General features: G+C 45.1%; 7 protein-coding genes across 8 annotated transcripts; 4 read left to right on the top strand and 3 right to left on the bottom strand.

The window, feature by feature from the left end:
- Nucleotides 1–44: 44 nt before the first annotated feature.
- On the bottom strand, nt 45–1,761 carry LOC6600792 (translation initiation factor IF-2). The gene is made up of 3 exons (XM_002025779.2): nt 1,639–1,761; nt 188–1,005; nt 45–123 (listed from the first exon to the last, which is right to left on the bottom strand). The coding sequence occupies exons 1-3, from the start codon at nt 1,759–1,761 to the stop codon at nt 45–47; spliced, it is 1,020 nt and encodes a 339-aa protein (XP_002025815.2).
- Nucleotides 1,762–2,411: 650 nt separating this feature from the next.
- LOC6600793 (protein trapped in endoderm-1) lies at nt 2,412–10,201 on the top strand. The gene is made up of 7 exons (XM_002025780.2): nt 2,412–2,832; nt 8,572–8,690; nt 8,756–8,901; nt 8,963–9,063; nt 9,136–9,238; nt 9,295–9,782; nt 9,857–10,201. Exons 2-7 carry the CDS (start codon nt 8,573–8,575, stop codon nt 10,041–10,043), a joined length of 1,143 nt encoding a protein of 380 aa, XP_002025816.1. The 5' UTR covers nt 2,412–2,832; nt 8,572; the 3' UTR covers nt 10,044–10,201.
- Nucleotides 10,202–10,446: 245 nt separating this feature from the next.
- On the bottom strand, nt 10,447–11,188 carry LOC6600794 (60S ribosomal protein L35). Its single transcript, XM_002025781.2, has 3 exons — nt 11,142–11,188; nt 10,830–10,966; nt 10,447–10,769 (listed from the first exon to the last, which is right to left on the bottom strand). The coding sequence occupies exons 1-3, from the start codon at nt 11,142–11,144 to the stop codon at nt 10,538–10,540; spliced, it is 372 nt and encodes a 123-aa protein (XP_002025817.1). The 5' UTR covers nt 11,145–11,188; the 3' UTR covers nt 10,447–10,537.
- A 306-nt stretch (nt 11,189–11,494) lies between these two features.
- LOC6600703 (ras-related protein Rab-18) lies at nt 11,495–13,152 on the top strand. Its single transcript, XM_002025782.2, has 3 exons — nt 11,495–11,660; nt 11,814–12,246; nt 12,312–13,152. Exons 1-3 carry the CDS (start codon nt 11,602–11,604, stop codon nt 12,411–12,413), a joined length of 594 nt encoding a protein of 197 aa, XP_002025818.1. The 5' UTR covers nt 11,495–11,601; the 3' UTR covers nt 12,414–13,152.
- Nucleotides 13,153–13,659: 507 nt separating this feature from the next.
- LOC6600704 (RNA-binding protein 25) lies at nt 13,660–17,516 on the bottom strand. Of its 2 annotated transcripts, none has more exons than XM_026992811.1 (6): nt 17,196–17,513; nt 16,879–17,120; nt 15,571–16,720; nt 14,672–15,503; nt 14,007–14,602; nt 13,660–13,901 (listed from the first exon to the last, which is right to left on the bottom strand). In XM_026992811.1, the coding sequence occupies exons 1-6, from the start codon at nt 17,256–17,258 to the stop codon at nt 13,806–13,808; spliced, it is 2,979 nt and encodes a 992-aa protein (XP_026848612.1). In that variant the 5' UTR covers nt 17,259–17,513; the 3' UTR covers nt 13,660–13,805. The 2 variants fall into 2 exon arrangements, with proteins under 2 accessions (XP_026848612.1, XP_026848613.1); XM_026992812.1 differs by lacking the exon at nt 13,660–13,901 and having other exon boundaries at nt 14,078–14,214; nt 14,342–14,602; nt 17,196–17,516.
- A 1,056-nt stretch (nt 17,517–18,572) lies between these two features.
- LOC6600705 (NAD-dependent protein deacylase Sirt4) lies at nt 18,573–19,725 on the top strand. The gene is made up of 2 exons (XM_002025784.2): nt 18,573–18,753; nt 18,830–19,725. The coding sequence occupies exons 1-2, from the start codon at nt 18,573–18,575 to the stop codon at nt 19,594–19,596; spliced, it is 948 nt and encodes a 315-aa protein (XP_002025820.1). The 3' UTR covers nt 19,597–19,725.
- Nucleotides 19,726–21,054: 1,329 nt separating this feature from the next.
- Nucleotides 21,055–22,465, top strand: LOC113566581 (cytochrome c oxidase assembly factor 7 homolog). Its single transcript, XM_026992818.1, has 3 exons — nt 21,055–21,169; nt 21,300–21,589; nt 21,644–22,465. Exons 1-3 carry the CDS (start codon nt 21,070–21,072, stop codon nt 22,034–22,036), a joined length of 783 nt encoding a protein of 260 aa, XP_026848619.1. The 5' UTR covers nt 21,055–21,069; the 3' UTR covers nt 22,037–22,465.
- Nucleotides 22,466–27,261: the final 4,796 nt, after the last annotated feature.

Below are 27,261 nucleotides of genomic sequence, written 5' to 3'. Positions count from 1 at the left end.
GGAAGGACGAGTACCAAGAGATGTATGCACTAAAGAAGTGGCGACTACTGCCAGTAACCAGGAACGAGCTGTACTGGTCCCGGAACATGGGCCAGATACCCGGGCGATGGCATCACATCGACCCTGTAAAACGGAGGAGGAGAGTTTTGAGAGAAAGTTAGCAGCAGTGTTAAAGGGATGTACATACCGACTTGGCTCCGACTGCGAAGGAGCGGCGCGATAGTAGCGCGGTCTGGGCGCCACATAGTTTCCTGAGGCGAAGCTGCGGGGATTGGCAACGGGAAAGCGAATAGAGGCGGCTTTTGAGGGCCGTCCTCCGACCCTTGCACGGGCCCGCGAACGGGAGACTGTGGCAGTGCGTGCTGTGGCAGCTGCTGCTCCGGCTGCAGCGCCACCATCAGTGCTTGCTGCAGCTGCAGCTACACCCCCACCCAGTCCCAGTCCTAGACCTGACAAACCACCGATTCCGCCCAGACCGAGGCCTACAGATCCTGCGCCAGGCACTGGAGTCTGCCACATGGCGGCTAGCTGAATGGGTACCAGGGCTGGCAGCGAGACGGTAACCGGCACACCGGGAGGAGGTCCGGCTGGTGCCTCTGGGGCTGGTGCTGGGGCCTCCGGTTCTGGTTCTGGCTCCTCCTCTTCCTCGGGAGGGGGGGCGGTGGTCACCTCAGGCTCCGGCTCATCCTCGGGCTCAGGGGGTGGAGACGGAGTCGGCTTGGGCTCGACATCTTTCCAGGCCGCCAGTAGAGCCAGAAGCTCGTCCTTGGTTACGTGCGGGCTCGATGAGGGTGGCAGGTGGCTGAACCCGAAGCTGGGACTGGGACCGGCCCAGCCGCCACCGCTACTCCAACCGATGGGTGGACCGGGTGGGCCAAAGAGGGAGCGCTGTTGCCGCTGCGGGTGCACCGGTCCGCCGGGATAACGTATTGGCTGGATGATCTGGCCACGGATCTGGCTGAGGGAGAGCAGGACCAGTGCTAGGCAGTGGGAAATCTTGTGGGCCTGCATTGCTTAAGATCAGCTTGAGTGCGCGATGTTATCTGTACATCCATTGGCGACCGAAGCCTTTTATATGAGCCAGGCCGCTCCAGGCCATGCCGTGTCTGGGCAGACCAGGCCAGTCTGGGCCTGATCGAGTCGCGAATTGGGTTAACAATTGTCAGCCCCAGACTGGACTGGCCTGGCCTGGAACGGGCCGGAAGCGTCGGCTCGCGCGGCAATCGGCATTGGCATTTGGTCAACTGGTTCAAATCGTTATTTACGCATTTCAGTGGGCCTAGGAAGCTTGCACCATTTATGGCTCCCATTGCATCACACCGAAGACTAAGTAAGTAGCTGCGAATGAAAATGAAAACGAAAATGAAATGGACATGGAAAAAGTAGACACAGAAAGAAAGGAAAACTGGTTCGCGAGCACGCAGCTACACAACTGTGTAGCACAGTGTTTGCGCCTGGTCGATGGCTCAGTTGATGCCGCGTGCAGGCCAGCTCCCCGACTTTTTGCCCTCCCGAAACTGTGAGTGCCAGCTCGTAGGTAGCCAGCGTAGTCTCCGCCACCGTCCTCTTAGCGTGTATCACTATCAGATGCGGCTCCAACTAATGTTCGCCTGTCATCGATCATGACCGCATGCTCACCGTCAGCAGTAGTTTCCTGGTGAAGTTGAGTCCCATCAGGGCCACCTCGTCGCTGGCCAGTTCGCGGTACACCTCCGCATGGTAGGCTGAGACTGCCACCAGGAGAAACAGACGCAGTGGCATTCAGTGGCCGTGGAGCTGCGGCTGAACAGGAATGCGAGCGAGAGCCAGACAGCATGAGCGTTTGAGGACATCGCCCTAAACAGCGACCTGATGAGCTCCACTAAGGAGCACCACTCCTGCACACATGAGAAGGTCCAGCATACCTCGGGCATGGGTTAAGCTAAATCGAAGTGCTCAGAGGACTGACGCGCTGGTCTGCTGCGAGTTGCGGAAGATGTCTATCAGCGAATTGCCAATTTACACATGAAAATCTACCCAACTCTACAGCTATACGAAATTTAGTATTAATTATTTAATAATAACAATACAATATATTTATACATATGTATGTATATTGTATACATTATTATACATAAATATTTTAATAATGGTTCAATTAATAAATAATTTAAATTTTAATAATAATTCATTTATTAATTAAGCCAATAGAAGCGTTGACAGGGACCGCCATTGTTTTTCAACCATTTACGCCTGCGCCTAGAACATCGATATGTTTGCACACTTGCGCCCTCGCAAGAAACATCGATACCCGCATGAGAATATATCGCAGGGTCGTCGGCTAGGGCTGGAACGATATATCCAAACCTAGCTTTTCCATTGCAATGCTCCGACCACTACAACGACATCGACAACGAATGCAAAAACAAACAGCAGCAACCCCAGCTCAGCTTCGTCACTCGCCTCTGCACTCGCACCAGCACTCGACCTAGTGGCGGCAGAGTTCTTTCTCGGCATTGTTTTTGTTAGTGTTGTTGTCCATTGCCAAAGAAAATACAAACTCGAACGTGATCGGAGATCTCTTGCGCAGAATCTTGCGCCGTCACAGCCGCAGCCGCAGCCTCAGCTCGGTGTGTCACTGCCAACGTCAGAGCCAGTGAAGGCTTTGATAACCATTAAACGAAACATTGTGTACTCTAATCGCGACTTGCCAACAAGTTCTAATACGTGTTATTATTGCCAATCTTGGTGTTTTTTTTGGTTGGCCGAGTGCTGTGCATCGAGCAAAATGCAATTACAAAAATAATATTTAAAATCGCTTAACAAAGAAAAAAGTACCATTAACACGATCGGGTAAGCCAAGGCAGGAATCATACCAACAATTTAAGGCAATTGTGCAGGGTATTGTTGTTGCAGTAGGTACACAAACACACACATACATACAGATTCATAGGCACATGAATGGAAGTACCATAACGAAATGATAAAGAAACGGCTGTTCCGTCCCGTCTCCCTTGTTTGCCTGCCTGACTGTCCGATGCAACGGCATTCGGAATTCAATTCCCACCCTATGTCGAACAGCTTCGCACACACACACACACACACACGCACACACAGTCGTACTCACAAATTTTCTTCGCCACCGTCCTATCCTCCCGGCTTGCCTTTTGTTTTTATTTATGTTCGCAGATTTAGTTGATTCTGTTGCGCTGATTTCGATTAAATATTAAATCTCCACTCTCCGGACAAAAGCCGCTGCACAGATTCCAAGCGAACGAATCATCATCATACCCCGCGCCCCCTCTCCACCACCACCGTTGCAGAGTCAGAAACAGCTTTTTCACTGGCTATCAAGAAATTTACATTTTTGAGCTTCGATTAGTCAGCAGCAACGGGCAGATACTACATACATAGGTATATTTTCGGTGCAATGACATCAAAGAACATAGGAATACTGGAGGACAAAACACCATCTAGAAAAACGATCAGAGTAGAATAAGACCGTCTCAAATCCTGATTAAGCCAGTATTTCTAAAAGTATTATGTGCTATTCTAGACACATACATATGTATGTAAATTCATTCTGCCATTATCTACTATTTACATACATATAGAGATCTAGAGACTGTTGATCAATTAAAAGTGTCTTTCGCAGTTGTAAAAATACGGAAAATCAAAAGTCATTACCAGTAACTAACGTTTTATCTAAGCCATATGTATCACGTATTCAATTCAAATATTTACTTTTTTTATTAACGACATTATTACCAAATATAAGATCCAGTTATTGGAGAAAACGGCAAAAAAAACTTAATATGAGATGAGGATTGATGGCAATACTGCCACAACGATAATTTTGTTTGAATTGCTTTAAGAAAAACCACACTAAATATGTACATTGGAATTTATATACTCTTTTAGAGATCAGATGTTCCATATATTGAACATCGCCATCATTTTGGCACGCAATTATGAAATTACCAATGTGTTCAATCTCTACCCAAATTGTACACAACTCTTATGACTAGGGTCAAAGGCATAGAAAACATATGACCGATCTAACTTCAACGTTCTTTGATTAGGGGTAAATCTGGCTGCAATAATTATCAGATCGTGATGAATTTTAGTCTATGAATCTCGATCCATTCGATATGTCTTTTTTTTACCTTAAAACATAACAGCCAGAAGAAACGTTTCCGACCCCATAAAGTATATGTATTCTTAAGCAGCATCAATAGTCGAGTCGCTATAGCCACATCCGTTTAACGCCTGCAAGGACTAGGGAACTAAGGACTCTGTTTTCTAGTATACCCCTCCTACGCATTGATTATAATGGGTACACAAACTCTAGATATAGCCTTAAATAAGCTTAAATGGTACCACTGGCATATATTTATATATACATATATTGTGTGCACATGTAAATTGTTTGATCGATAAGTTTTTGGGGTTCCGGTTCTTGTCTTGGTATTCTGAGGAATTTCGACTTGTGGGAATTCAAGGCTGATAAGACTGTTTGGGGTGCAACTCCAAACATACAACATGCATACATACATACATACATATGTACATATGTATGTTGTTACATATGTTTTAAGCTCCTATTTGCTTAGCTGTGTGTGCACAATGCGTTTCGGTGGGGAGTAATCCGCTCGGCCCGAGTGGGGGAGCGTTATCTCTGATATCTGTGCCATCATCATTGCCAACTGGCTGGGGGGAGGGGGCTTCGCTGTGTGTTGTGTACACTCGCGCAGCCCTGGGAACGGGATGAGATGGAGTGGGCCCGGGATTGGATGCGTGTACAGATTTCCATTTGCGGGCTCCCCCTGTCCGAAAACGGAGAGAACTGAAAACAAACACACATGTTGATCATGCATGAAAGAAACCGATTCGTTTAGCCCTCACCCCAGCTGCCTTTCTGGCGGTGGTGGTGCTGCTGCTGCTGCTGCTGGTGTCGGTGGTGTCGGTGGTGCTGCAGCGTTCGGAGAACGTTCCATGCACCGGAAACATACATATTTAAATGCGTAACATGGCGCATTTTAATTTAACCGATCCAAATCCAAATAACAAGAAATAATCATAAATGAAATTGTGTGTGTGCAAAGCAATTTAAGCCGCTCGTTGAATTTATGCTTGCGCGGCAGAAAACCCCTCGTGGTGCTCAAACCCCGGGCTAATTGAGATTTCCATTGATTCATTGTTTTCCGTTGTACCCACACACACACACACACACACACACACACACACACACACACATCTGTATATTGTTTGACGCGTTGTCAAGTTCGTGCAAGTTCTTCTGTTCTGTTGACTTTCCAAAGAGCGCAAAACTGGGAACAGAACCCACTTCATACCATATTAGGTGCGTTGAAAACTCTGTGCCTGTGTCTGTGTCTGTGTCTGTGTGTGTGCTGTGTGGGTGTCTGTGCGTGTGTGTGCGGTGGAGGGGGACTGCAACTTGCAAGAATGCCTCCAGTGCGGGCGCCGCTTCTGCGCCACTTATCAACTCGAAAAAAAAAGAAAATTAAAATTGAATTGGTCGTAAAAAATACATTAAAATTGCCGCTGATAACTCCATGCCGGTCCGCAAAGATAACCATTACAAATCCCGACAGTAGGCATTGGAGTACAGAAGAACACTTGATTCTTGCACATTGTTAAGAGTCACAGAACATGTGCACTCACTCAGCTTTTGGTTCAGTTTTCGACGATTCAACGTTTCGACAGAAGCTTTCAAGCTTTGTATGTATGTAGCTAGTACTTCAAATCATACCATCGATTCTGATCAAAAATATATGGACATACATACATATATGTATGTACATACATACATACCTACAGACCCGGTACATCTTTACCACTAAGATAAAATCTACGGTTAAAATATTATCAAGGTAGAACGAAGCTACTTCGGCGAGCCGAAGTCTATACTCTCTCTCCTCCGATCTGAGCGGACACCTATTGCAAAACGATACTCTTATTTTGGCAGACACTCTTTTTAAAAGCTGTTGTACATATACATATAGGGTACCATAAACCCATAAAGTATATGTATGTATATATTCTTGATCAGCATCAATATCCGACTATGAGCACCTAGATCTCAGAGGCTATAAGAGCTAGAGAAACTAAGTTTCGTATCCAAACTCCTGTTAGATCCCACTGTTATAAGATTTTCACCCTAAGAAGCTTCTGTTCAATTTAAATATATTATATCCTCTGCAAATGGTTTCCTTCAAGAAGTTTAAACTCGCAATAAATGCCCGATAAGCTACGTAGACCCCTAATCAGAGGGGATTTCCAGTACAGAAATACAAATCTGGGTATAGGAGTCATTATAAAAACCAGCTGGAGAGAGAATTTTATGAGCGCTTTAGTGAATTTTTCAGAGCTTTCAAAAGTCAAGGGCACCGGCTCTACATGCAAACACGGTACTCAGTCAGTGTACGTATCAGTCTTTGATATGTAACCTATAAAATATATCTTATATTATGCGTAAGCGCCAGAATTGGTGTCGGAGCCGATGAGTGACTCAGGCTCTTTCTCTCTCTCTCTATCTATCTTTTGTGTCGCTGTTCGTAGAAGGGATGAATGGATTTGTTGCATAATGCTGGAAGCGGGATCTCTCCGGGATTTCCATGAACTTTGCTTGCACTTGTCATGAGAGATGGAAAAAACACAGAGAGAACGAGGGGGAACGTTGTGAGTTGCTGCGGACACCGCAACTCTACAGTTATACCCGATACTAAGTCAGTATGGCTCTCCTCCGGCAGACGGCGCTAATATTAAACGACACGACAAAGAGTGCGTGCGAGAGAGACAGAAAATCAGTCTGAGCGTGACGTCGGGCGCTGCGTAGCCACTGCAAATTGATTTGTTCCTTTTGGCTATAAAAACTATCTGATCTGATCCAGATTCAGCAATCTGATAGATATGGTCATTATCTATGATTCTGCGTTTTTATTTTTCTCGAATGTGAAATATTGTGGATGCAACAGATTTTCGTCCTTTGTGGGGGCGGAAGGGGGTGGGGCGAAATTCTGAGATATACGTCTTATAGTAATATCTAACAGAAGTGCGGATATCAAATTTGGTTACTCTATCCTTAATAGTCTCTGAGATTTGTGGATGCCCCAGATTTTCGTCCTTTGCGGGGGCGGAAGGGGGTGCGGCGAAATTTTGACACAAAACGGTCAAGGTCCGATATCACAGGAGTGTGGATACCAAATTTGGTTGCTCTGGCTCTTATAGGTTCTGAGATCCTTGAACTCATATTTTGCAATTGGGAAAACCGACCATGAAACCTGTGTGTTAGAGAGAGACAGAGCGAGAAAGAATGAAATTGTTTTCTTGATTCTGGCTATAATAATTATACGATCTGGTTGAGATTTTACGCTCTAGAACATATAGTCATCCTCTACGATTCTGTGTTTTTAGTTTTTTCATATCGTCGAAATTGTGGATGCCACAGACTTTCGTTCTTTGTGGGGGCGGAAGTGGGCGGGGCGAAGTTTTGAAATATTTTTGTAGCAGTGACATATCACAGAAGTCTGGATCCAAAACATCATTGCTCTAGCTCTTATAGTCTTTGAGCATTAGGCGCTGAAGGGGACGGACAGACGGACGGACAGACAGACAGACAGGGCTCAATCAACTCGGCTATTGATGCTGATCAAGAATATATATACTTTATGGGGTCGGAAACGATTCCTTCTGGACGTTACACACATCCACTTTGACCACAAATCTAATATACCCCAATACTCATTTTGAGTATCGGGTATAATAATCTTGAATTTATTGCAAACATATGTATGTGTCCTTTATCCAGTGCTGACTTACAGCTTTCATCTCATTAGGGAATCCCATCTACACTAATCTACATAATTATAGATTTATACTCTTTGGTTTTTGAAATTTGAAAGACCTAGACTGCTAGACTGCTTTGTCTTTCTGACGAGGAAGTTCAGATGGGACATGTCGCCAGCCATGCAGATTGTAATCATTCGAAAACCGGATTGATCATTACTACACTCATATATTACCAGTCCAGTTGAAATCTTATAACAAATTCAGAGCGCATAAATCAAATGTCGCGACTGAAAACCAACACGAGAGAAGCATTCGGAGTTCGCAGACTTCCTCGCTTATCCATGAGATCAAGTTTGTCTGAGCCAATCGCTTCCGCAGGATTTTGGCACATCGTTTCAGACCTAGAAACATGTCTTTTCGGCACTTTCACTTACATACCGGACTTTATACGGGTGTTCGATCAATTCACGTGCGTGTAGGGCGGAGTCATATCTTCGGAACAGTGGTCAAAGGGGGCTCTAAGCCAGACCTGCTGGCGCCTTTAAAGTCTACAATGTGCTGCCACCGATCCTGATAAGGAATGCATACATTTACCTTCCTTCCGCCGGTCTGCGTGCCGCAAAATCAATACCCGTCTGCTTGTTCAAAGAAGATCACTTGTTGGCACACATATGTACATAGTGCTAGGTGTTTGTTAAGGGTAATTCAATCATAATTGGATGTACCCATTTATCTAATCTGTAGCTTTAAATAACTCTTTCCTCCGTCTCTATATTCCAGCATGGACATGGACATGAACGTGGACCTGGGTGCCCCCGCATCCCAGTCGATATACCCGCATTCGGCAACAATGTTTGCCGCCATCAGTGCCTGCGTCTTCACGACCATCGGCGTGCTAGGTGAGTGAATGAAGTGTGTACCTTCGTCTGGCATCTGCTAACCTGCTTAACTACTTCTGCACCAGGAAACCTAATCACTCTGCTGGCTCTGCTCAAGAGCCCGACGATACGGGAGCATGCGACGACAGCTTTTGTCATATCCCTGAGCATATCAGACCTGCTATTCTGCTCCTTCAGCATGCCCCTGACAGCAGTTCGGTTCTTCCAGGAGGTGAGTCCGACCCCGTACACACAGTGGCCATTCAACAATCAGTAACTCGTTTCCACCACAGAGCTGGACCTTCGGCACCACCTTGTGCAAGATATTCCCTGTCATCTTCTACGGCAACGTGGCCGTCTCACTTCTCAGCATGGTGGGAATCACCCTCAATAGGTAGGAGCTGGCGGCTAAGCCGCTCTGCGAAGGCTCTTGACTAATCCACACCCTGGTGTAATCCCCTTGCAGGTACATACTCATCGCTTGCCATAGCCGATACTCCCAGATCTACAAGCCTAGGCTCATAACGCTGCAGTTGGTTTTTGTCTGGGCCGTGTCTTTTCTGCTTCTGGTGAGTACAAAATGGACAGCGATTAAGTGTGGGAAATATCAAATTGAATATTACAGCTGCCACCCATTCTGGGGATCTGGGGGGAAATGGGACTGGACGAGGCGACGTTCTCCTGCACAATACTCAAGAAGGAGGGCAAGTCGATCAAGAAGACGCTCTTCCTTATTGGTTTCCTGCTGCCCTGCCTGGTCATCATAATCTCCTACTCCTGCATTTACATTACTGTGCTGCACCAGAAGAGGAAAATCCGGAGCCACGACAACTTCCAGATTGGCGCCAAAGCGGCGGGCAAGGGGGAGTCTGGGGGCTCGTACGTGACGACAACGTGCACGAGAAAGGTGCGCGAGGACAACCGACTCACTGTAATGATGGTGACAATCTTCCTGTGCTTCCTCATCTGCTTTCTGCCACTGATGCTGGCCAATGTGGTGGACGATGAGCGGAAAACCTCCTATCCCTGGCTGCACATAATAGCCTCAGTCATGGCCTGGGCCTCCAGCGTCATCAATCCGATCATTTACGCGGCTAGCAATCGCAACTACAGGCAAGTGGCATGGCTTTCCTTTCCCCCCGCCCCCCTTCCCAACCGATAATATATGTATATCCTTGCTCTTGCAGAGTGGCCTACTACAAGATATTTGCGCTTCTCAAGTTCTGGGGCGAGCCCCTGTCGCCGATGCCAAGCAGGAACTATCACCAAAGCAAAAACTCAAAGGAACTCTCGGGCGTCATCCGCAGCACTCCGCTCTTTCACGCTGTTCAAAAGAACAGTACTAACCAAATGTGCCAAACATATTCAGTATGATTGAGTCGATGTCGAGCCTCTTCCTTTGCATTAGAGCTGTTCATCATACCAATTACCTACCAATTACTTCCTAATTTATGTATGTACATATACGTGTATTGAACCGCGTATGAAATCGGAAGCAACCGAAATAAATATAACTTTAGATCAATTTAGAATGCCAGGTCTACGTTTGATTAAACTGAATTTGTGTGGGGGAACTGGAACCCCTATAGAGGATTGGTTACGGCTCGAACCAAAGCCTAAATTCTACTTTACGTAAAGATTATTTACGACAGCTGGTTGAGCGTTATGAAGCCATTAGGAATCGAACCACAAAATCATTCATAAGTTGAGGCACACGCGTTTTTCACACTTCAATTTGGGACGCTCCCAGCATGGCAAACAAAAAGTTGTAATCACATTAAAAAAATTGTTTATTTTTCGTTTTCTTCTATTTGCTGGATAACTCTTAACGTCCTCAAGAAATGCAACAGAACTAATTGCTGCAGTATTTATGCCTTGACGGCATATTTGCGCTGAGGGAAGATGGAACGCTTGCGAATTTCCTTCAGCGTCTTGCGGTTGGCATCGCGAGGCGACAGAGCCTTGCGGATGGCGCGAGTCTTCTTGCGGCGCAGATCCAGGGGCTTGTACTTCTTGTTCTTGAAGACCTTGCGCAGGTTCTCCTTCTGCTTCTGGTGCATGACAATGTAAACGCGAGCGATCGCCTTGCGCACCACACGGCTGCAAAACAAACAAGTCGGTAAGTCTTGAGGCAAGGGAGCTGGGCAAAACACTACTTACATCTTGGAGAGCTTGGAAGGCGCTCCTCCAGTGACCTTAGCCACACGCAGATTGAGGAGCTCATTCTTGAGCTCATCCAATTGCTTGGTGAGCTCCTTCTTGTCCTTGGTTCTCAGCTCGGAGCACTTGACCTTTACCTGAGTGAGGCAAAAAATCATCGAATTATTAGTTATTCAGAAAGCACTAAAACAAATATTATTCTCATCACAAATTAGGTATTGCTGTCTTTGATTTTCACACATTTTTTTTATGTATTATGCACGGATGTCTGTTATTTTCATAGATTATTTTTCACACAAAATCGGCACCAACCATTTTTCTCGCTGGTCACGTCAAAAAAGAAAGAAGGAACGATAACTGGTTGACGTCAAACCGATTTCGGAACCACGCAATGAACCAGCGCGCTGGTTCAAATTCACTGTCATCGAACTAAAGTCGCTTTGGTTCATTTTGCTCTGGATGCATGGAAATTCTTATAACTAGGTGGCATATTTGCACTAAATTTTTTACGATTATTTAAAAGAAATCTGAGTATTTCGTTCAGATAATATATTGAATATTCTTCGACAAAAAGAATATCGATGCAAAGAATCGGTTCATTCTGAGCTGCAATTTAGACTTATCGAACTCATTGCAGCGTCGAGCCATGTAAACAACTCGCAACCGTGCTCGCCAAAGATTCGCTGTATATTTAGATCCGCAATAGTTCTACAAATAAATAAGAGCCAATGAGTTCTTTAAAAAAGCACAACAGACACATTAATTGATAACAATGGCTGATAGGGCTATCAAGCTGTTAGTCATCGGAGAAAGTGGTGTAGGCAAATCCAGGTATGTTATATACATATGTATGTATATATTTCAGTGCCTTAGACCTGCTGCGTATATTCCATATACGAACGCCCTTCCATTGTATATATACATATATTTACGCACCAGATATAAGCTAGAAGTTTCACTGTTTGCATCATGTTTTTCTAATAGCTTAATACGGCGCTTTGTCGAGAACAAATTCGACGAGAATCATGACGTCACAATTGGCATGGACTTTAAAAGCAAGGTGATGAATGTCGACGGAATTGACTACAAAGTAGCACTCTGGGACACTGCGGGAGCCGAAAGGTTTCGCAGTCTGACACCAAGCTTCTATCGGAAGGCTCTTGGCGCCATCCTGGTCTACGATATCACGAACCGCGATTCCCTGGTCAAACTTGAGGCCTGGCTGGCCGAGCTGGACAGCTACAGCGATAATCCCAACATAGCCATAATCGTCGTGGGAAATAAAATCGACCAGGAGCGTGTTGTCGATCGCGAGGAGGGGCGCAAGTTTGCCCGAAAGCATCGTGCACTCTTCATCGAGACCTCGGCCAAATGCGACCAGTTCGTTAGTGATGTGTTCAAGGACGTTGTTGAGAAGGTAACTGATTACATGGTGAAGTTCGGTATATGTATGTTCAGAAATAATCCATTTTTCTCTTGCAGATTGTATCCTCGGAGTATTTTGGCAACGGATATGGCTCCGATGGCATGGATATTGGAGGCAATGACGTTCACGAGAAACCTGCCTCGACGTGTAATTGTTGACGTTCGTGTATTTCAACCAGATGTTATGTGTGCTTTGTCAAATTTTTAGCGTGTATTTTCTTATTTGTTTCAATATCATTAGCATAAAGTCAAACTAACCCTTCAATTTGTTTCGCCTATAAAGCCCATGCTCGTGCATTCAAGCTAGTTTGTCTCTAAGGATCGCAAACACTAATAGATTCGAAGAATAACTCCAACTGTCAATACTTATTGGCAAATGTAGGAAGGTTCGAAGTTTCTTTATCTACCTAAATCAAAACATTTGTTTACCAATGAGCTCAGTGAGTGACGCTTATTAATAGCTTATTAATCGGTTCATACATTCATATTCACATACATAGAAGGCAGGGAATGCACAGTAGGGCTTATCTATAACTCATTCTAAAGGTAATAACCAGCTGTAACGTGAGTCGCGTATATCCAATATTAGGAATTATACAACTTGTACACTATATATTCCTGCACTCCGTTTATGCTCCTTCCACCTAATGATAAATATTCCTGTCTTTACCGCAAATCGTACTGCAATTTGCTTTCCCTCTCTCTCTCTCTTCCCAACGAGATACCATCCAGTCGTTATAGGGGCGCCACTCGACGAGAGAGAGTGAGAGCGAGCGCGTGGCAGGGGATTCACCTTGTCTTCGATCTGATCCAAAGGAAACATTCTGTTAGATGTTAGATCATATTTTCTTCCCCGTCATTATCGAAACCCAAAAATATATTAAGCTGATTATCCTTTCATGTTTTGTTTTTATTTAAATGACATTTCCGTTTTCTTTCAAGTCAAAATGTTCTTTCGTGAACTACATACTTTCCGAAAAAATAGCGTACAGAGTAAATTGACTTTGATGTCACTAGTGAAACTTAGGAAGGATGTAGAATAGCAACACAAGTCCAATCGGCACGACAGTTTATGGTAGTTTCTAAAATTATAATGAAGGTGCATTGTAATATATGTATGTATACTAGTACGATATCCCCTTTTCCATCTAAGCGGAAAAAGCCTTAACAGTCACGCTGACTGAAATGTTCATGGGTTTGCGACATTGTGGTTTTCGTTTGGAGCTGATTTTGCTTCTGTTCTTGGTGTCTGTTTGTTTTGTTTTACTCTTCGAGTAAGAGTGTATTTACATTTATCGGCGATTCGATGTGGCAATTACCGCTATCGCTAACAAGGTGGATTGAGAAGTCGTTGAGGATGCGCTATTGCTTAAGAAAGAAGGAGGACGCTTATAAAACAAAGCTCGACATTTGGCCGCAACAATTCCCGGAGCATGCCCTTTATATACATTTTGTAGTCGTATAGGTTCCGTAAGTATAACTTAAGATCTATCAACGTATATCGTTCGTCTCTCGTACAGCACAGATCTGGTCGCGATCCGGTTGCCGCCTCTACTTGCCCGAAATGCCGCTCTTTTTGGCATCCAGTTCGTAAATGAGCAGTCGCCACATTTTCACTACAAATACCTCAGCTTCCTCATCCAGTACCTGCAGGAGCACCAGCACCGTGAGCAAAGTGAGTGAAAGAGCAGCAGAGAAATTAAGTTTGGATTAGTTTTCAGTTAAAGTTAAGCGGCTCAAGGGACAGCTTACCATTTGCACATCGTCCAGGATGCTCTGGGGCTGGCTGCCGGCCAAAACTTTGGAACATATAAAGTCCACTAAAGTCGGCTCCGGCTCACCAATATACTCAATGATTTTCTTATTTATCCATGGACGTATTTTTCGTTCCATTAGACCGCTATCGATCTCGTTGCGGTCAAGTTTATAATTAAATAGTTCCTCCTTTTGCGTGGGTATCCTGTCAATAATGCTTTTTATATGGCGCCGTTTTTCATCATACACCTTTGCACCATTCTCATCCTTTTTGGTGTTTGTCGCGGCAGCATCTGCGCTGTTGGTCGCAGATGCAGCTGCATCATTCTTACCGTGTTTGCTACTGTGATGTTTGCCGCCCGATTGGCTGCTGGCGTTTGCGCTGTTGTTGCTTTTTCCGCCGCTCCCACTCCCGGACGACGCTGATCCGGACCCAGAGCCCCCGCCAGCTTGGGCTATCTTCTGGCTAACAGCAGCGGCAGCAGCTGTGGCCGCAGACACGGCAGAGCTCTGGCGTTCCGCAGCAGTCATACTGCTGCTGTTCCCACCGCTGCCAGCCTGGTGATCTTGCTCATTGCTCATGTCGTCGTAATCTTTGTGTGGGATGGAATTAAATGTTAGGCAATGGTTCATGTGATTGTGCGATGGTCCCACTGTCTTACCTAGAGGAACCAGCTTGCGCTTCTTGGGGTTGATGTTCTCGTCGTTGTCGTCGTCGTTGACGAAGACTCCTGTGGCCTCGATCTTCTTCTTCTTGAGGTTGTTGCCCAGAGTGAGCGAGATGAGCGGCATGGTGATGGGGGGAGTGGCCGAATGGACCATGACCGAATCGTTCCCAGCCGCCAGGTCATTCATGGCACTCTGAGAAGGCGTGTGGATGTCGGCCACCGAGTCCCTGGACTCGCTATTCTGCCGGCTTAAACTGTTTTGACGCGAAGGCGACTTTTTGTTGTTGTTCTTCGCATAGGCACTGGCATTTGAGGCAGTGTCGGCTATGGAACCATGATCATCGTTTGATATGGAATCATCGTTGTGTTCAGCCAAGTCTGGATCGTAGGCCACCATTTCCTTGCGCCGCTTCTCCGCCGGTATCAGGGATGGGTCCTGGTTGTCAGCTGTCGCGGCCCCTGCAGCCGATTGCTTAGCCAGGCGATCGCGCTGGCCGGCTACTGGCTCTTGGTTGACGGTTACAAGAATGCGCGGTTCGTACAGCTTCTCGATTTCGCGGCGGGCCTTCTCGTATTCCAGCGAAGGATTCTCGAACTCACCGCTGAAGATTTTGGTCTTCAGTTCGGCTAGTTCGTCCGCCTCCTTTTCTCGGTCCTTAGAATCTGCATCCGCTTCGCGTACACGCTCTGCCAGACGCTGCTGGAGCTCCCGACCTTTATAGTACAGCGAGTCGTCGCGTTCATCGTCGTAATCTTCGACGAACTCTTTCAGGCGCTTGGCATCGCTTTCCCGCTCGTCATGACGCATCACCTCCTTCAGGCGGTACTGTCGAAAGAAACGAATGAAACCAAATGAAATAGTGCAAGACGTGTGTAAGGATGAACTCTCCTACCTTCTCGTTCTCCTTGCATTTGCGCTTCTCGCGCATCTCCCAGTTGGAGAGGCGCTGCTGGTAGGCGATTTCCTTTTCGCGGGCTTTCTTCTCTGCCTTTTTGCGCTCGCGCGTCTCCTCCTCCATTTCCTTCTCGCGCCGCAGGTCGCGCACTGGCTTGAGGATCTTCTCCTCGCGTTCGCGCTCTCTGTCCCGCTCTCGTTCTCTCTCACGCTCTCGCATCTCATTGCGCTCTCGTTCCCTCTCTCGCTCCCGGAGCTCGACACGCTCCCTCTCGCGCTCCCGCTCACGTTCACGCTCGCGCTCACGCTCCTTCTCACGGAGCTCACGCGCCTCCCTCTCCCTATCACGCTCCCTCTCACGTTCGCGCTCGTGATCCTTGGAACGGGATTTGGAGCGGCGACGTCGGCCCTCCTTCGTTTCGGGCCGTCGCTCCTTCTGTGTCATATCGATGGTCACGGGCTCCTTGCGGCTGCTGCTACTGCGCGCCGAGACGGAGGCGGAAGCGGAGCCAGTGGCAGGGGCAGGGGCAGTGGGGGCCGAACCGGTTCCAGTCGAGGCAGGTGCTGTAACATCCTTTTCAACGATCTCGACAACGTCGTCAACTTCGGAGGCACTGGCCTTTCTAGTGGAAGATTTGCGCTCGCTGTCCCGCTGCTGCTTCTTCCGCTCCCTGTCGCGCTCCTTCTCCTTGCTGGCGGCCAGCTTCTCCTTTTCCTTCTCTTTCTCCAGCTCCTTGCGATGCTCATCGGCTTCCGCACGTTTGCGAAACTTGCCGATCTCGCTGCTAATCAGATTGCGTTTCTCTTCCTCCAGTGCATTCTCGTTTAGGACCTTGATCTTGATGTCATCCTCCCGACGCGTCTTCTTGTTGCGGTTACTACTCCCATAGAGATCACCGCGAGTACTCCCATCGAAGCCTTCGAACTCGTGCTTGTGCTCTTCGAGCAGATCTTGCATCTGGTTGACGGCACGTTCGTCTTCAGTCTTTTCGTCCACAGCATTCGCTCCCTCACCGTTCTTGCATTCTTTCTCCTTGTAGTCTTCGATGAGTACTTTATTCTTCGCATCCACCTTGGCCACCAGCTTCTTCCCATCGATTTCCATCTCGCTGAGCAAGCGAACGGCCCGCATCGCCGCAATAGGGCCACTGAAATAATGCAAAGTTGCGTGTTAGAAGAGTATCAGGTATCACGTACCAATCACCAATGACAGACAAATGAGATAGAAGTGAACCTTAAAGTGTTCCCATTAGGGCGAAAACGTTCACTGCTACCTTGGGTTCGTCGAATCACTGCGATAACCTACTCGAACTCGCAAAATCCGAATGTGGAGACGCGCTTCCAGTTGATGACCATGCCGCAGGTGGCGAGGATCCGTTTGAGCAGAGCCTCAGGGACCCGTTCGCTTATGTTGCCCACGAACACGGTTATGATTGGTCCACGGAACTGAGGTTGTGGCTCCGGCGGGCGGTGATACACTGTCGGCTGAGAGCTGATTGTGGCTGAGTTCCGAAAGCTGCGCGGCGGATTGCCCATGGACTGCATCATCTGCAAACATAGATGGAATCGACCATATTAGTGCTGTTGGCCGACATAGTTGATGGAACTACAGGTTTATCTTACGTGTGGTGGCGGAATTGACGCATTCATGTAGGGCGGCATTGGAGGACGCGGGGGGTAGGACATTTTGCCGACTTTTCTTTGCTTTCGCCTTTTCTATATATTTTCCAAATGTTGGCGTGCGTGCAAATATAAGCCGACAGAATACACACACACAGTTAAATGCAACCACACACAAGCACACCACAGCGATACGCGCAAACGCCACACAGGAGAATGTGTGTTGTTATGTCGGTAAGCTTTACTCCACTGTATAGCCGAAAGTGATGGCAAATTTAATCGACCATTGACTTTCAACTAAGTTTATTATGAGTGCGAAATTTTTCGTACACATACAAAACTACACGTTAAATTTATTTAATTGTCTTCTTTTTACAACTCTGCGGCCGCTGCTGTAGAGATGGCAAAATTTCATCAAGCTGCTATCGAAACGGATAGCGATATCAGGTACAGACAGTGCACGATTGCCACACTTGGTGATTTTTTTTGCGGTTAGGGAAGTTACTTTTTGGTTAGTGCTCGTGCCCAGCAAAAAATGAATCATTTTCCTTTCTAGTATTAATCGGTATTTTATACGATTCGATAACAACACCGTACTCAGATCAGTAAATATTTCCATTGCCCGAATCAGTGATGATATTCGTATGGAAACGATAAAAAACATGCTATATTTTGTTCGATGGAAATTATTGCTCAGATCAGCAAAATATAAAACCGATAAATACTTGAAATTCAACCGATACATACTGGAAAAGCAAAGATGGTATTTGCTGGGCACGAGCGGAATATTTTTATATTCTATCTTTCGTCGACATGCTATGCCAGCCAAAAATGGAGGGAAGCAAGAAAATGTGTAAGTCGGCTAGAAAAATGAAATAATGAAGACAACTTTAATCTCATTAAGCAGTAAAATGAAAGCCGAATATATGGATTTTATAATTTATTAGTTTTATACCCGGCAGTCATTTCATTAATTTATAAGCAGTTAAAGAAGATGTTGATTGCATTTCTGTTTCACAAGAACCGATTTATCCAATATGGCTATGCCTTCACCGTGCATCGTTATCTTCCAGAGGCACAGCGCCCACAAACAATTCATTCTGGCATAATGTCATACAAATTTGAATTTTCAACTGATTTTATTGGTAAACAAATACATAAAAGTGAGCGTGTGCACCTGATCATTCTCTGTCCCAAGCGAAGTATATACATATGGCTTTCAATCAATAGAAAATTTTGTTGATCTGAGTACTAGGCTTTAAGGTTTTTGTTGCTGGTCTCACTCTCTCTGCAATTGAAGTGTAGTGAAATGCGATGCATTATCGATAGATCAGTGTTATGTAATTTGCATAATATTCTATAGGATATATAAACAAAACAATGCGAGTAAGTAACTTACTTAGATTTCGCAGCACTTCTCTGCAGAGGTGCAGCATCAAGCAGCAATATGTGCCACAGCACAAGCCGGCGCTGGACGATGATATAAAGCGGTTGGAGGATTTTTTGCTCTCGAAACCAAATGTAGTTGTGTTGACCGGTGCAGGAATCTCAACGGAATCAGGTGACTTATATTGATCAAACATAATTAACTCTAGCTGTACGCAGAACAATCATGAAACCCTTGTTGCTTTCACCAGGTATACCCGACTATCGTTCCGAGGGTGTCGGCCTTTACGCCCGTACCAACCACAAGCCCATCCAGCACATGGAGTTTTTAAAATCGTCCAACGTACGCAAACGGTACTGGGCACGCAACTTTGTGGGCTGGCCGAGCTTCTCCGGTAAACAGGCAAACGCAACACACCATGCTCTGTCTCGTTTCGAACGCGAAATGCGCATTCAGTCGGTGGTCACCCAGAATGTCGATCGCCTTCACACCAAGGCTGGCACCAAAAACGTGGTAGAACTGCATGGCAGTGGTTACGTGATAAAGTGCCTGTCCTGCGAGTATCGCACTGATCGCCACGAGTTTCAGCACATTTTGGCCTCCCTTAATTCCACCTTCAATAATGTGCTGGAAATGACACGGCCCGATGGTGATGTGGAGATTCCACTCGATTATATAGAAAACTTCAAAATACCTGACTGTCCGCAGTGCGGTGGCGATCTCAAGCCAGATATTGTCTTCTTCGGGGACTGCGTGCCCAGGCAGCGCCTCGATAAGATCGCTGAAATGGTCTACAATAGCGACGGCCTGTTAGTGCTTGGTTCTAGTCTGCTGGTTTTTTCCGGCTACCGCATCGTTCTGCAGACCAAGGACCTCAAGTTGCCGGTGGCGATTGTAAACATTGGAGACACGCGGGCCGACCACTTGGCTGACATCAAAATTTCGGCCAAATGCGGCGATGTGATACCTAAACTGTTTGACTACCGCACGAGCGGCTCGGCCAATAGCAATAGCTAATATTTGTTCTAACCGACGCCACACTAAGCGGAGAAGGGTTTGTTGATGACAGGGACACTGTGCTGTAGTATCACAACTTTGTATGTCTTTATTTACCCCGATAAATTACAATAACTTTGTGTTTGAGGATCGACTTTGACAATAACGGCGAGATCTGTGTCTCAGTAACAAACGCCATCTTCGGTCATTAGCAGGTTCTACAGCGCCTCAGGAGATCGGTCCCTTTCTAGGATGCAGGATATTCCTGTGCTGTGTTATTCTGCGGCTTATACACATCGAACTCGTAGAAGATAAACGAAGGTAAAGAATAGATCCCTCTCGGACAGGACTAGAAAATATTCCTGATCAGCCTGGGAATTCGGAATCGTCAATGATTGCTTCCTTGAAGTTTTTTAGTTTGGCGATGTCATCGGAACCTAACTTTAACCTAACACATACAAATAAGTTGGGATTTTTCCCTCCGCTGCAGCGGGGTCAAGGTCCTAAATGTCGAGATGATTTCGCCCCTGAAGTCAACGGGCTCGAAATTACACGACAGTCAAAGTTTTCACCATAGAGGCACTTATCTTGCAGGAAAAAACGGATCAGTTGTTTTTGTTGTAGTGGCGCCCAGGCAAGGACACTGCTTCTGGTTTCAGCTAGATGCGTCGTTGTTCGGGAAGCAGATCGATGAAGTCCGGTCGGCAAGGCCTTGCCGTTAGCATAGAGAACTGCATGCTTTTGCGGCTATTGTGCCAATAAATCTGTGCCACCGGGTCAGTTTCATACATACATACATATATGTCGTCATTTTTTCCCTTGTTAAACTTTAAAAAATTACAATACACATGTTTCATCGCCGAAAAAGTAGAGCGGTGGGAATTTCAAAGATGTGAAAAACCGATACACACCTTAGTCAATCCACCATCACAAAGGTTTGTTCTGAGCTTAGATCAGCCATTGCAAAGTTGGTCAAACCCAAGCTAGCATATAAGTGTGAAAACTATATTTGTTTGTAAATACATACATATGCATGCACTGTTTTTATGTATTCATTAAATCTTTTAAAATTTCCATTATTTCTAAAGGAGTCCAGGAAATAATGGAAATTGTATCTGAAATTTAAAAATTTTTGAATGCGATTTTAGGCGCCAATTATTTGTATTTTGCTTCCTTTCTCTGTGAATGTCAATTATTTCGGGTTGCATTTAAAAACTATCGGCGAAATATCGGATAGAAACGTGCGGACTAAAACATCTCAGGTGAATGGAAGTAGATTTTCGGACAGTAAAACCTTACGGATGATCCCAAAATAGCTTGTGTGAATAGAGTATTATAGTATTATAACAACTATATTTACTCTTTTTTCCGTTTAAATATCGATATGTCGCGTAAGAAAAGCAAAGAATATCAGCTGTGTTTTCCAACACTTGTCACAAAAGGCCGAAACTAACACAACATATTTAAAGTTTATGTTAATTAAAAATTGAAACAATGGCATACGACTTAAAAAAGGAGTCAGATGTAAAGGAGTACATCGAAAAGCTGGGCATCGAGTATCGATTTGGCTGTTATTCAGAGAAGAAACCGGAAGGTAAACACATGCAAACAGCAATAACAACTCTGCTATAACCTATGTTTCTGTGCTTACCTATTTTAATTACAAAACAAATCGTGACCTGAGATAACACTTTCATATGTATATGCGTGAAATATATTCGCAGCTTGCCACCTGCTGGGAGACTATCTTGAGGGCATCAAGAAGGACTTTGAAAAAGCGTCAAAGGTATATAAATCGACTTGTGACGATTATGGTTACGCAAAGTCCTGTTATAAGTTTGGCAACTATAGCATTTTGGGAAAGGGAAAGAGCGGCAGCAAGGGTGAGCCCCGAGTGGCGTACCAGTACTACGAGAAGGGATGCAACTTAAACGATTCCGATGCCTGCCTCCACTCTGGCCTGTTGCTTGTCTCGCGCTCCATGCCCAAAGAGATTGACAGAAATGTGCCCAAGGTGAGTTGAGTGCGATCTGAAGATTTTGTCTGACCACCTCTTACTAAATTGCAGGGTCTGGAGTTCCTCACAAAGAGCTGCGACATGAACAATGCAAACGCCTGCTTTTATTTGTCCGGGATGCACATCTCTGGCATTCAAAAGAGGACAGAGTCAGGTACTGTGGCTACCGGCAATGGACCCACGCCCGCCAAAACGCTAAAGGACTCCGACTACATTTTGCTCAAAGACATGAAGAAGGCATTTCAGTTTGCCCACAAGGCGTGCGAGTTGCGCAACGTGTACGCGTGTGCCAACCTAAGCCAGATGTATGCTCGAGGCGACGGTATCGAGAAAAACGAGAAAGAGGCTGAGAAGTACAAGAAGCTAGCTCTGGAGTTACAGGAGGAGATGAAGAAGAAGCAAGAAACGCTCGGCTTTCAGCAGGGCGTCGGCATGCCAAACTGATTCAACACTATATCCATTTCTACACGTGTTTCGTACTGCAGTAAAATCGAGCACCCAACTGTCTACTCAGCAATTAGCAATTACTTCTGTTTCTTCCCCCACTTAGTTCAATGTATCGTTTGCATGTGTGTTGTTTAGTTCCCTGCCTTACTTTCCTCTTCAATCTGACCATTGTGGTTCTACGAACTAGCAAGTGTGTTTTTAGTTTCAGTGTAAATAGGGGGCATGTGCGTTTTTGGCATGTGCACGGGAAAGAGCGCGCGGCGGACGACGAAAACAAGATCGGCGCTGCGCAATCGAAGACAAGAAAATATTAATTCCTAGACTTAATTGTTACTGTTACCAAGAATTACAAAAAAAAATCTTACATAATTATGTTGATACCCTTATTTTAAATACAAACAAGTCCAGCCAGGACCATAGACCAAACTTCGAGGCAAAACTGCTGTTTCCGTGTTTCTACATATTCTATCTGCTCCCGTAGAGATAGACACAATCAAAAAGACAACAAAGCACTGGTGATTTATGGAACGCATGGTCAATTATCTTTATTTGCGATCGCCATTTGCCGTGACTGTTACGCGTGTTCAATTTAAAATCTATTTGAATGTATATGTGAACACAGTGCGTCACAAAACTGTAGCACAGATCAAAGCCCAAGGTGTCGCGCCAGATGTCCGTTATCCGTTAACGAAATATAAGTCTTTAATTTAGTTTATCTCAATTGAGTACTTTAAAAATATCTATTGATCTCTAGCAGGAAAATGAGACCAGTCAAAGAATTTATGCTATTTTAAGTGCACTTCGCAAACGTCATAAGAAATGCATGTCCTTTATAAATCTCTTTTCCTCTATGAAAACTTACATAAACATTATCTGTATGTAAGTCGATATTAGGAGTTATGGATGCAAAATTGGTTGCTCTAGTTGTTGTTGTCTCTGCGATCTAGACGCTCATCTGGACGGAGGGACAGTCGGACGACACGGCCATTGATGCTGATCAATATATATGCTTCATGGGGCCGGAAGCGCTTCCTTCTGGGCGTTACACATATCTACTTCCACCGCAAATCTAATAATCTAATATGCCCCTTTACTTTTTGATTATCAGGTATAAAAGCTTTAGTCGGACTCCAAACTTTTTTAAACCAGTACAGAATTACATATATGTCGCTGTCATAATGATTGCTGTTGTTGTATAGCCTTAGCTTATAAGAATTCTGATCTGCGGTAGGCATGTTTTTATACCCGATACTCAAAATGAGTATTGGGGTATATTAGATTTGTGGTAAAAGTGGATGTGTGTAACGTCCAGAAGGAATCGTTTCCGACCCCATAAAGTATATATATTCTTGATCAGCATCAATAGCCGAGTCGATTGAGCCATGTCTGTCTGTCCGTCTGTCCGTCTGTCCGTCTGTCCGTCCGTCCGTCTGTCCGTCTGTCCGTCTGTCCGTCTGTCCGTCCCCTTCAGCGCCTAATGCTCAAAGACTATAAGAGCTAGAGCAACGATGTTTTGGATCCAGACTTCTGTGATATGTCACTGCTCCAAAAATATTTCAAAACTTTGCCCCGCCCACTTCCGCCCCCACAAAGGGCGAAAATCTGTGGCATCCACAATTTTGACGATACGAGAAAACTAAAAACGCAGAATCGTAGAGAATGACCATATCTTTTAGACTGCAGAATCTGAATTGGATCGTATTATTATTATAGCCAGCATCACGAAAACAATTTAATTTTTTCTCGCCCTGTCTCTCTCTAACACACACGTAGCATAGGCGGCTTTGCTTAGAGTAAAACATTAGCGCCTAGATCTCAGAGACTATAAAAGCTAGAGCAACCAAATTTGGTATCCACACTCCTAATATATCGGACCGAGACGAGTTTGTTTCAAAATTTCGCCACACCCCCTTCCGCCCCCGCAAAGGATGCAAATCTGGGGATATTCACAAATCTCAGAGAGTATTAAGGCTAGAGTAACGAAATTTAGTGTCCGTACTCCTGTTAGATCTCACTATAAAAAGTATATCTCAAAATTTCGCCCCACCCCCTTCCGCCCACACAAAGGACGAAAATCTGTTGCATCCACAATATTGCAGATTCGAGAAAACTAAAAACGCAGAATCATAGATAATGACCATATCTATCAGATTGCTGAATCTGGATCAGATCAGATCATTTTTATAGCCAAAAGGAACAAATCAATTTGCAGTGGCTACGCAGCGCCCGACGTCACGCTCAGACTGATTTTCTGTCTCTCTCGCACGCACTCTTTGTCGTGTCGTTAAATATTAGCGCCATCTGCCGGAGGAGAGCCATACTGACTTAGTATCGGGTATAACCGTAGAGTTGCGGTGTCCGCAGCAACTCACAACGTCCCCCCTCGTTTAATTTGGGAGCAGCCGGACCACCATACTAAAAAAGAACTCATATTAGGGAGATTGGATGCGATCAGCACTCGGTCGCTCACAGCTCCTTCTACAAACGGGTACGAGTCTGGGACGCAAACACCTTTTTTTGCCAGCGGTCTGCTTTTGTGGGCTGGCGCCGGTAAACGAAGAATAAATCTCGGCCCATTGGGATCAGTAGATGTTGACAAAAGTACAGAGTCAATAAACGCTGACCCTGAGGATATGATTTATTGACCAGGACGATAAGCTGGGTTTATAAAGTCGAGTGCATTTGACCGTTCATTTTCTCATCTTTCGGCTTTAATTCCAACTATATTTAATGGCGAATTGGACAAGATTTGGACTGGGGCTAGCCATGGTAGTGCGATGTTCGAAGCCAATAAGGTAGAAACATTTACATATATTTCTACGGACAAATTCACCTTTACATTTTTGAGAAGCACTGCCTTTTTGTGTACGTTTGTAACCTTAGAGTGGTTGACAATCGTCTGATCTACTTTCTATTTTAATAGATTGAAGCTTAATTAATAACGCTTTTGTTCAATTAGTGGCTGCTTAGTTATAAGCGTCCGCCAACATCCTCAACACGCTCGGCCTGGCTGTTCGTGGGCTTATTCATATTTCGCGGCAACGGTAACGGCAACACCGACAGTGGAACCTGTCACGCAAACTTAACAAAGTTTGAAAGACAAATATATTACGACTAGTAATCTGTTTGGAGAGCCCTTCTCATATGCCGCAGTCCTGATAAGGTGTCATGGGAAAAGCTGATGTGGCGATGGGCAATCTTTATGTGGATAGCCCGTGGAAAAGTTGCCAATCGATGCGAAGTGGACGGTGCCGAGCGATGGCACGAGTTTGCGAATAACTCCAATTAGTTGATCGCTCTAGCATGACCCGACCTTTGGCTATTGGATGCCATGAAAGAGCTGAACGTAGATACAACCTACTCTGACAAAAAATAAAAAATAAAAAGCTTACGAACAATGCATTTTAGAATCCCACCCCCACAAACACACATCAAAAGCCTTATACACATCAGAATACCATGCAATCTGTTCTTGAATGAATGTTTGTATTAGTCTAAAGTTAGTCAAACGGTATTACAGTTGCCCATGCCTATAAACATTGGGCTGTACATATGTATTTACGTACATATGTATGTATTTAGGTACATACATACGCACAGATGTACATATATACTACACAACGATTGCTTTATAGAAAAAATCGACCGGGAACGCTGTGAGCCGTCGCAAAGGCCGCGGCTCTACTTTTATATCTGGCACTCAGTCAGTATATATGTATTTTATAAATTGTCTGGTATCGTTGTCCTTTTTTTCTTTTCTCCCACCAACACCAGCCGATTGCTGCACGATGAAAAGTGTGTGAGAGAGATAGAGGATGAGTTATCGCTTGAATGGGGGTTGTATTGGTTCCTTCTGGCTATAATAATGATCTGATCTGAGCCAGATTCGGCTAGATATGGTAATTTTCTACGATTCTGCGTTTTCGGTTTTCTCCTATCTTCAAATCTGTGGATGACACAGATTTCCGTCCCTTGTGGTGGCAGGTTCAAATCACAGGAGTCTGTATACAAAATTTGATAGCTCTTATAGTCTTTGAGATCTAGACGGTCATATGGACGGACGGACAGTCGGACATACATGGCTATATCGACTCGTCTATGCTAATCAAGAATATATCTGTTTTTTTTGGATTGGAAGTGCACCCTTCTGGGTGTTACACACATGCACTTTCACCACAAATCGAATATACCCCTATACTCTTCGAGTACCAGGTATAATCAGGCTTGGCGAAAAATGTACGCTCGGCTTGGACTAAAGCGCTCCAAACACCGATTCAAAATCAGTTTAACGTCAACGTCGGCGGCATCAAGACAATACACACAATAATATAAGCCAAGCCAGATTCAAACTACAATAAATCTGGGAAAAGAATACAAACAAACTAAGGCAGAGTCAATTTGGACACTAAATAAGTGGATATTTGTGGATAGTGCCCACTCCCAAGGCGCATAAGAACGAGTCGAGATTGATGCTAACGAGTATCAACACGCGAGTGCGCGCCAATTACGGAAACGGGCAACGGAACGGAGAGAGTCCAAACGAAACGAGAAGCTTCGAAACGGGATCTGTGATTGGAGATCCGCAATTTGCGTATTTTTGTTGTTGTGCGCTAACAAGTGAGAGTGTCAAGAGCAATAACACGCGAAATAGAAAGATCAAAGAGAGAAGGCAAGCAAGCGTCTGCTTTATTTCTAAATTTTCTTTCCATTGCCTTTTTTTGTGCCTTTTGCCTTTAAAGCAGCGATGACCAAGCCGAAGCAGATCGTCTGCCCACAGTCACGAGCCGAACGGCGAGCCGATGTGGTGGGCAGAGCGTAAGCAAGAGAGAAAACCGTGAATCTTTTTGCCGTCTGTCTTTGGGCTACACTGGCAGACATTTTCTCGCAAGTTGAGATTTGAAATGCACGATTGAAGAAAATCAATCGAGCATGTGCCCACATTTTCCTGCAACTTCAAACCCATCCTTGTTTTTAGTTTTGGACCTTGGCACCGATATTCAAGAAGGTTTTCTTTACCCATTACAATTTCGATTACATCTGAACAAGATATTTAAGATTAGCCATACTCATACGGATGTAAATATGTACATATAGTATGTACATACATAGACACGTGAGCTGTCAAATAGAGGGCCCGTTAAAGCGATGGCGCTTGCAAGGACCTCGTGCCGAAGTAGAAATGTAATTCTCTCGTCGTTGCCTTTCCTGACTTTCTCGCTCTT

The sequence above is a fragment of the Drosophila persimilis genome, unplaced genomic scaffold (assembly GCF_003286085.1).
Source record: "Drosophila persimilis strain 14011-0111.01,24,50 unplaced genomic scaffold, DperRS2 tig00000793-arrow-arrow-pilon, whole genome shotgun sequence".
Classification (NCBI taxonomy): Eukaryota; Metazoa; Arthropoda; class Insecta; order Diptera; family Drosophilidae; genus Drosophila; species Drosophila persimilis.
The sequence above is the reverse complement of the archived record's forward strand: the minus strand, read 5'-3'. Positions and strand labels throughout refer to the sequence as shown.

Bases quoted from the DNA above. Each gene is read 5' to 3' on its own strand.
- LOC6600792 (XM_002025779.2), bottom strand. From the start codon at position 1,761: ATGCCACTGCGTCTGTTTCTCCTGGTGGCAGTCTCAGCCTACCATGCG. The intron at 1,006-1,638 runs GTGAGCATGCGG...TAAGCAATGCAG, and splicing joins CCAGGAAACTACTGCTGACG to GCCCACAAGATTTCCCACTG. The intron at 124-187 runs GTATGTACATCC...TCCGTTTTACAG, and splicing joins TCGCAGTCGGAGCCAAGTCG to GGTCGATGTGATGCCATCGC.
- LOC6600793 (XM_002025780.2), top strand. From the start codon at position 8,573: ATGGACATGGACATGAACGTGGACCTGGGTGCCCCCGCATCCCAGTCG. The intron at 8,902-8,962 runs GTGAGTCCGACC...TTTCCACCACAG, and splicing joins CAGTTCGGTTCTTCCAGGAG to AGCTGGACCTTCGGCACCAC. The intron at 9,239-9,294 runs GTGAGTACAAAA...TGAATATTACAG, and splicing joins CCGTGTCTTTTCTGCTTCTG to CTGCCACCCATTCTGGGGAT.
- LOC6600794 (XM_002025781.2), bottom strand. The intron at 10,770-10,829 runs GTAAGTAGTGTT...TTTGTTTTGCAG, and splicing joins CCTTCCAAGCTCTCCAAGAT to CCGTGTGGTGCGCAAGGCGA.
- LOC6600703 (XM_002025782.2), top strand. From the start codon at position 11,602: ATGGCTGATAGGGCTATCAAGCTGTTAGTCATCGGAGAAAGTGGTGTA. The intron at 11,661-11,813 runs GTATGTTATATA...TTTTTCTAATAG, and splicing joins AGTGGTGTAGGCAAATCCAG to CTTAATACGGCGCTTTGTCG. The intron at 12,247-12,311 runs GTAACTGATTAC...TTTCTCTTGCAG, and splicing joins TCAAGGACGTTGTTGAGAAG to ATTGTATCCTCGGAGTATTT.
- LOC6600704 (XM_026992811.1), bottom strand. From the start codon at position 17,258: ATGTCCTACCCCCCGCGTCCTCCAATGCCGCCCTACATGAATGCGTCA. The intron at 14,603-14,671 runs GTAAGACAGTGG...TCCCACACAAAG, and splicing joins GCGCAAGCTGGTTCCTCTAG to ATTACGACGACATGAGCAAT. The intron at 13,902-14,006 runs GTAAGCTGTCCC...GTGCTCCTGCAG, and splicing joins TCCTGGACGATGTGCAAATG to GTACTGGATGAGGAAGCTGA.
- LOC6600705 (XM_002025784.2), top strand. From the start codon at position 18,573: ATGCGAGTAAGTAACTTACTTAGATTTCGCAGCACTTCTCTGCAGAGG. The intron at 18,754-18,829 runs GTGACTTATATT...TGCTTTCACCAG, and splicing joins AGGAATCTCAACGGAATCAG to GTATACCCGACTATCGTTCC.
- LOC113566581 (XM_026992818.1), top strand. From the start codon at position 21,070: ATGGCATACGACTTAAAAAAGGAGTCAGATGTAAAGGAGTACATCGAA. The intron at 21,170-21,299 runs GTAAACACATGC...ATATATTCGCAG, and splicing joins TTCAGAGAAGAAACCGGAAG to CTTGCCACCTGCTGGGAGAC. The intron at 21,590-21,643 runs GTGAGTTGAGTG...ACTAAATTGCAG, and splicing joins TTGACAGAAATGTGCCCAAG to GGTCTGGAGTTCCTCACAAA.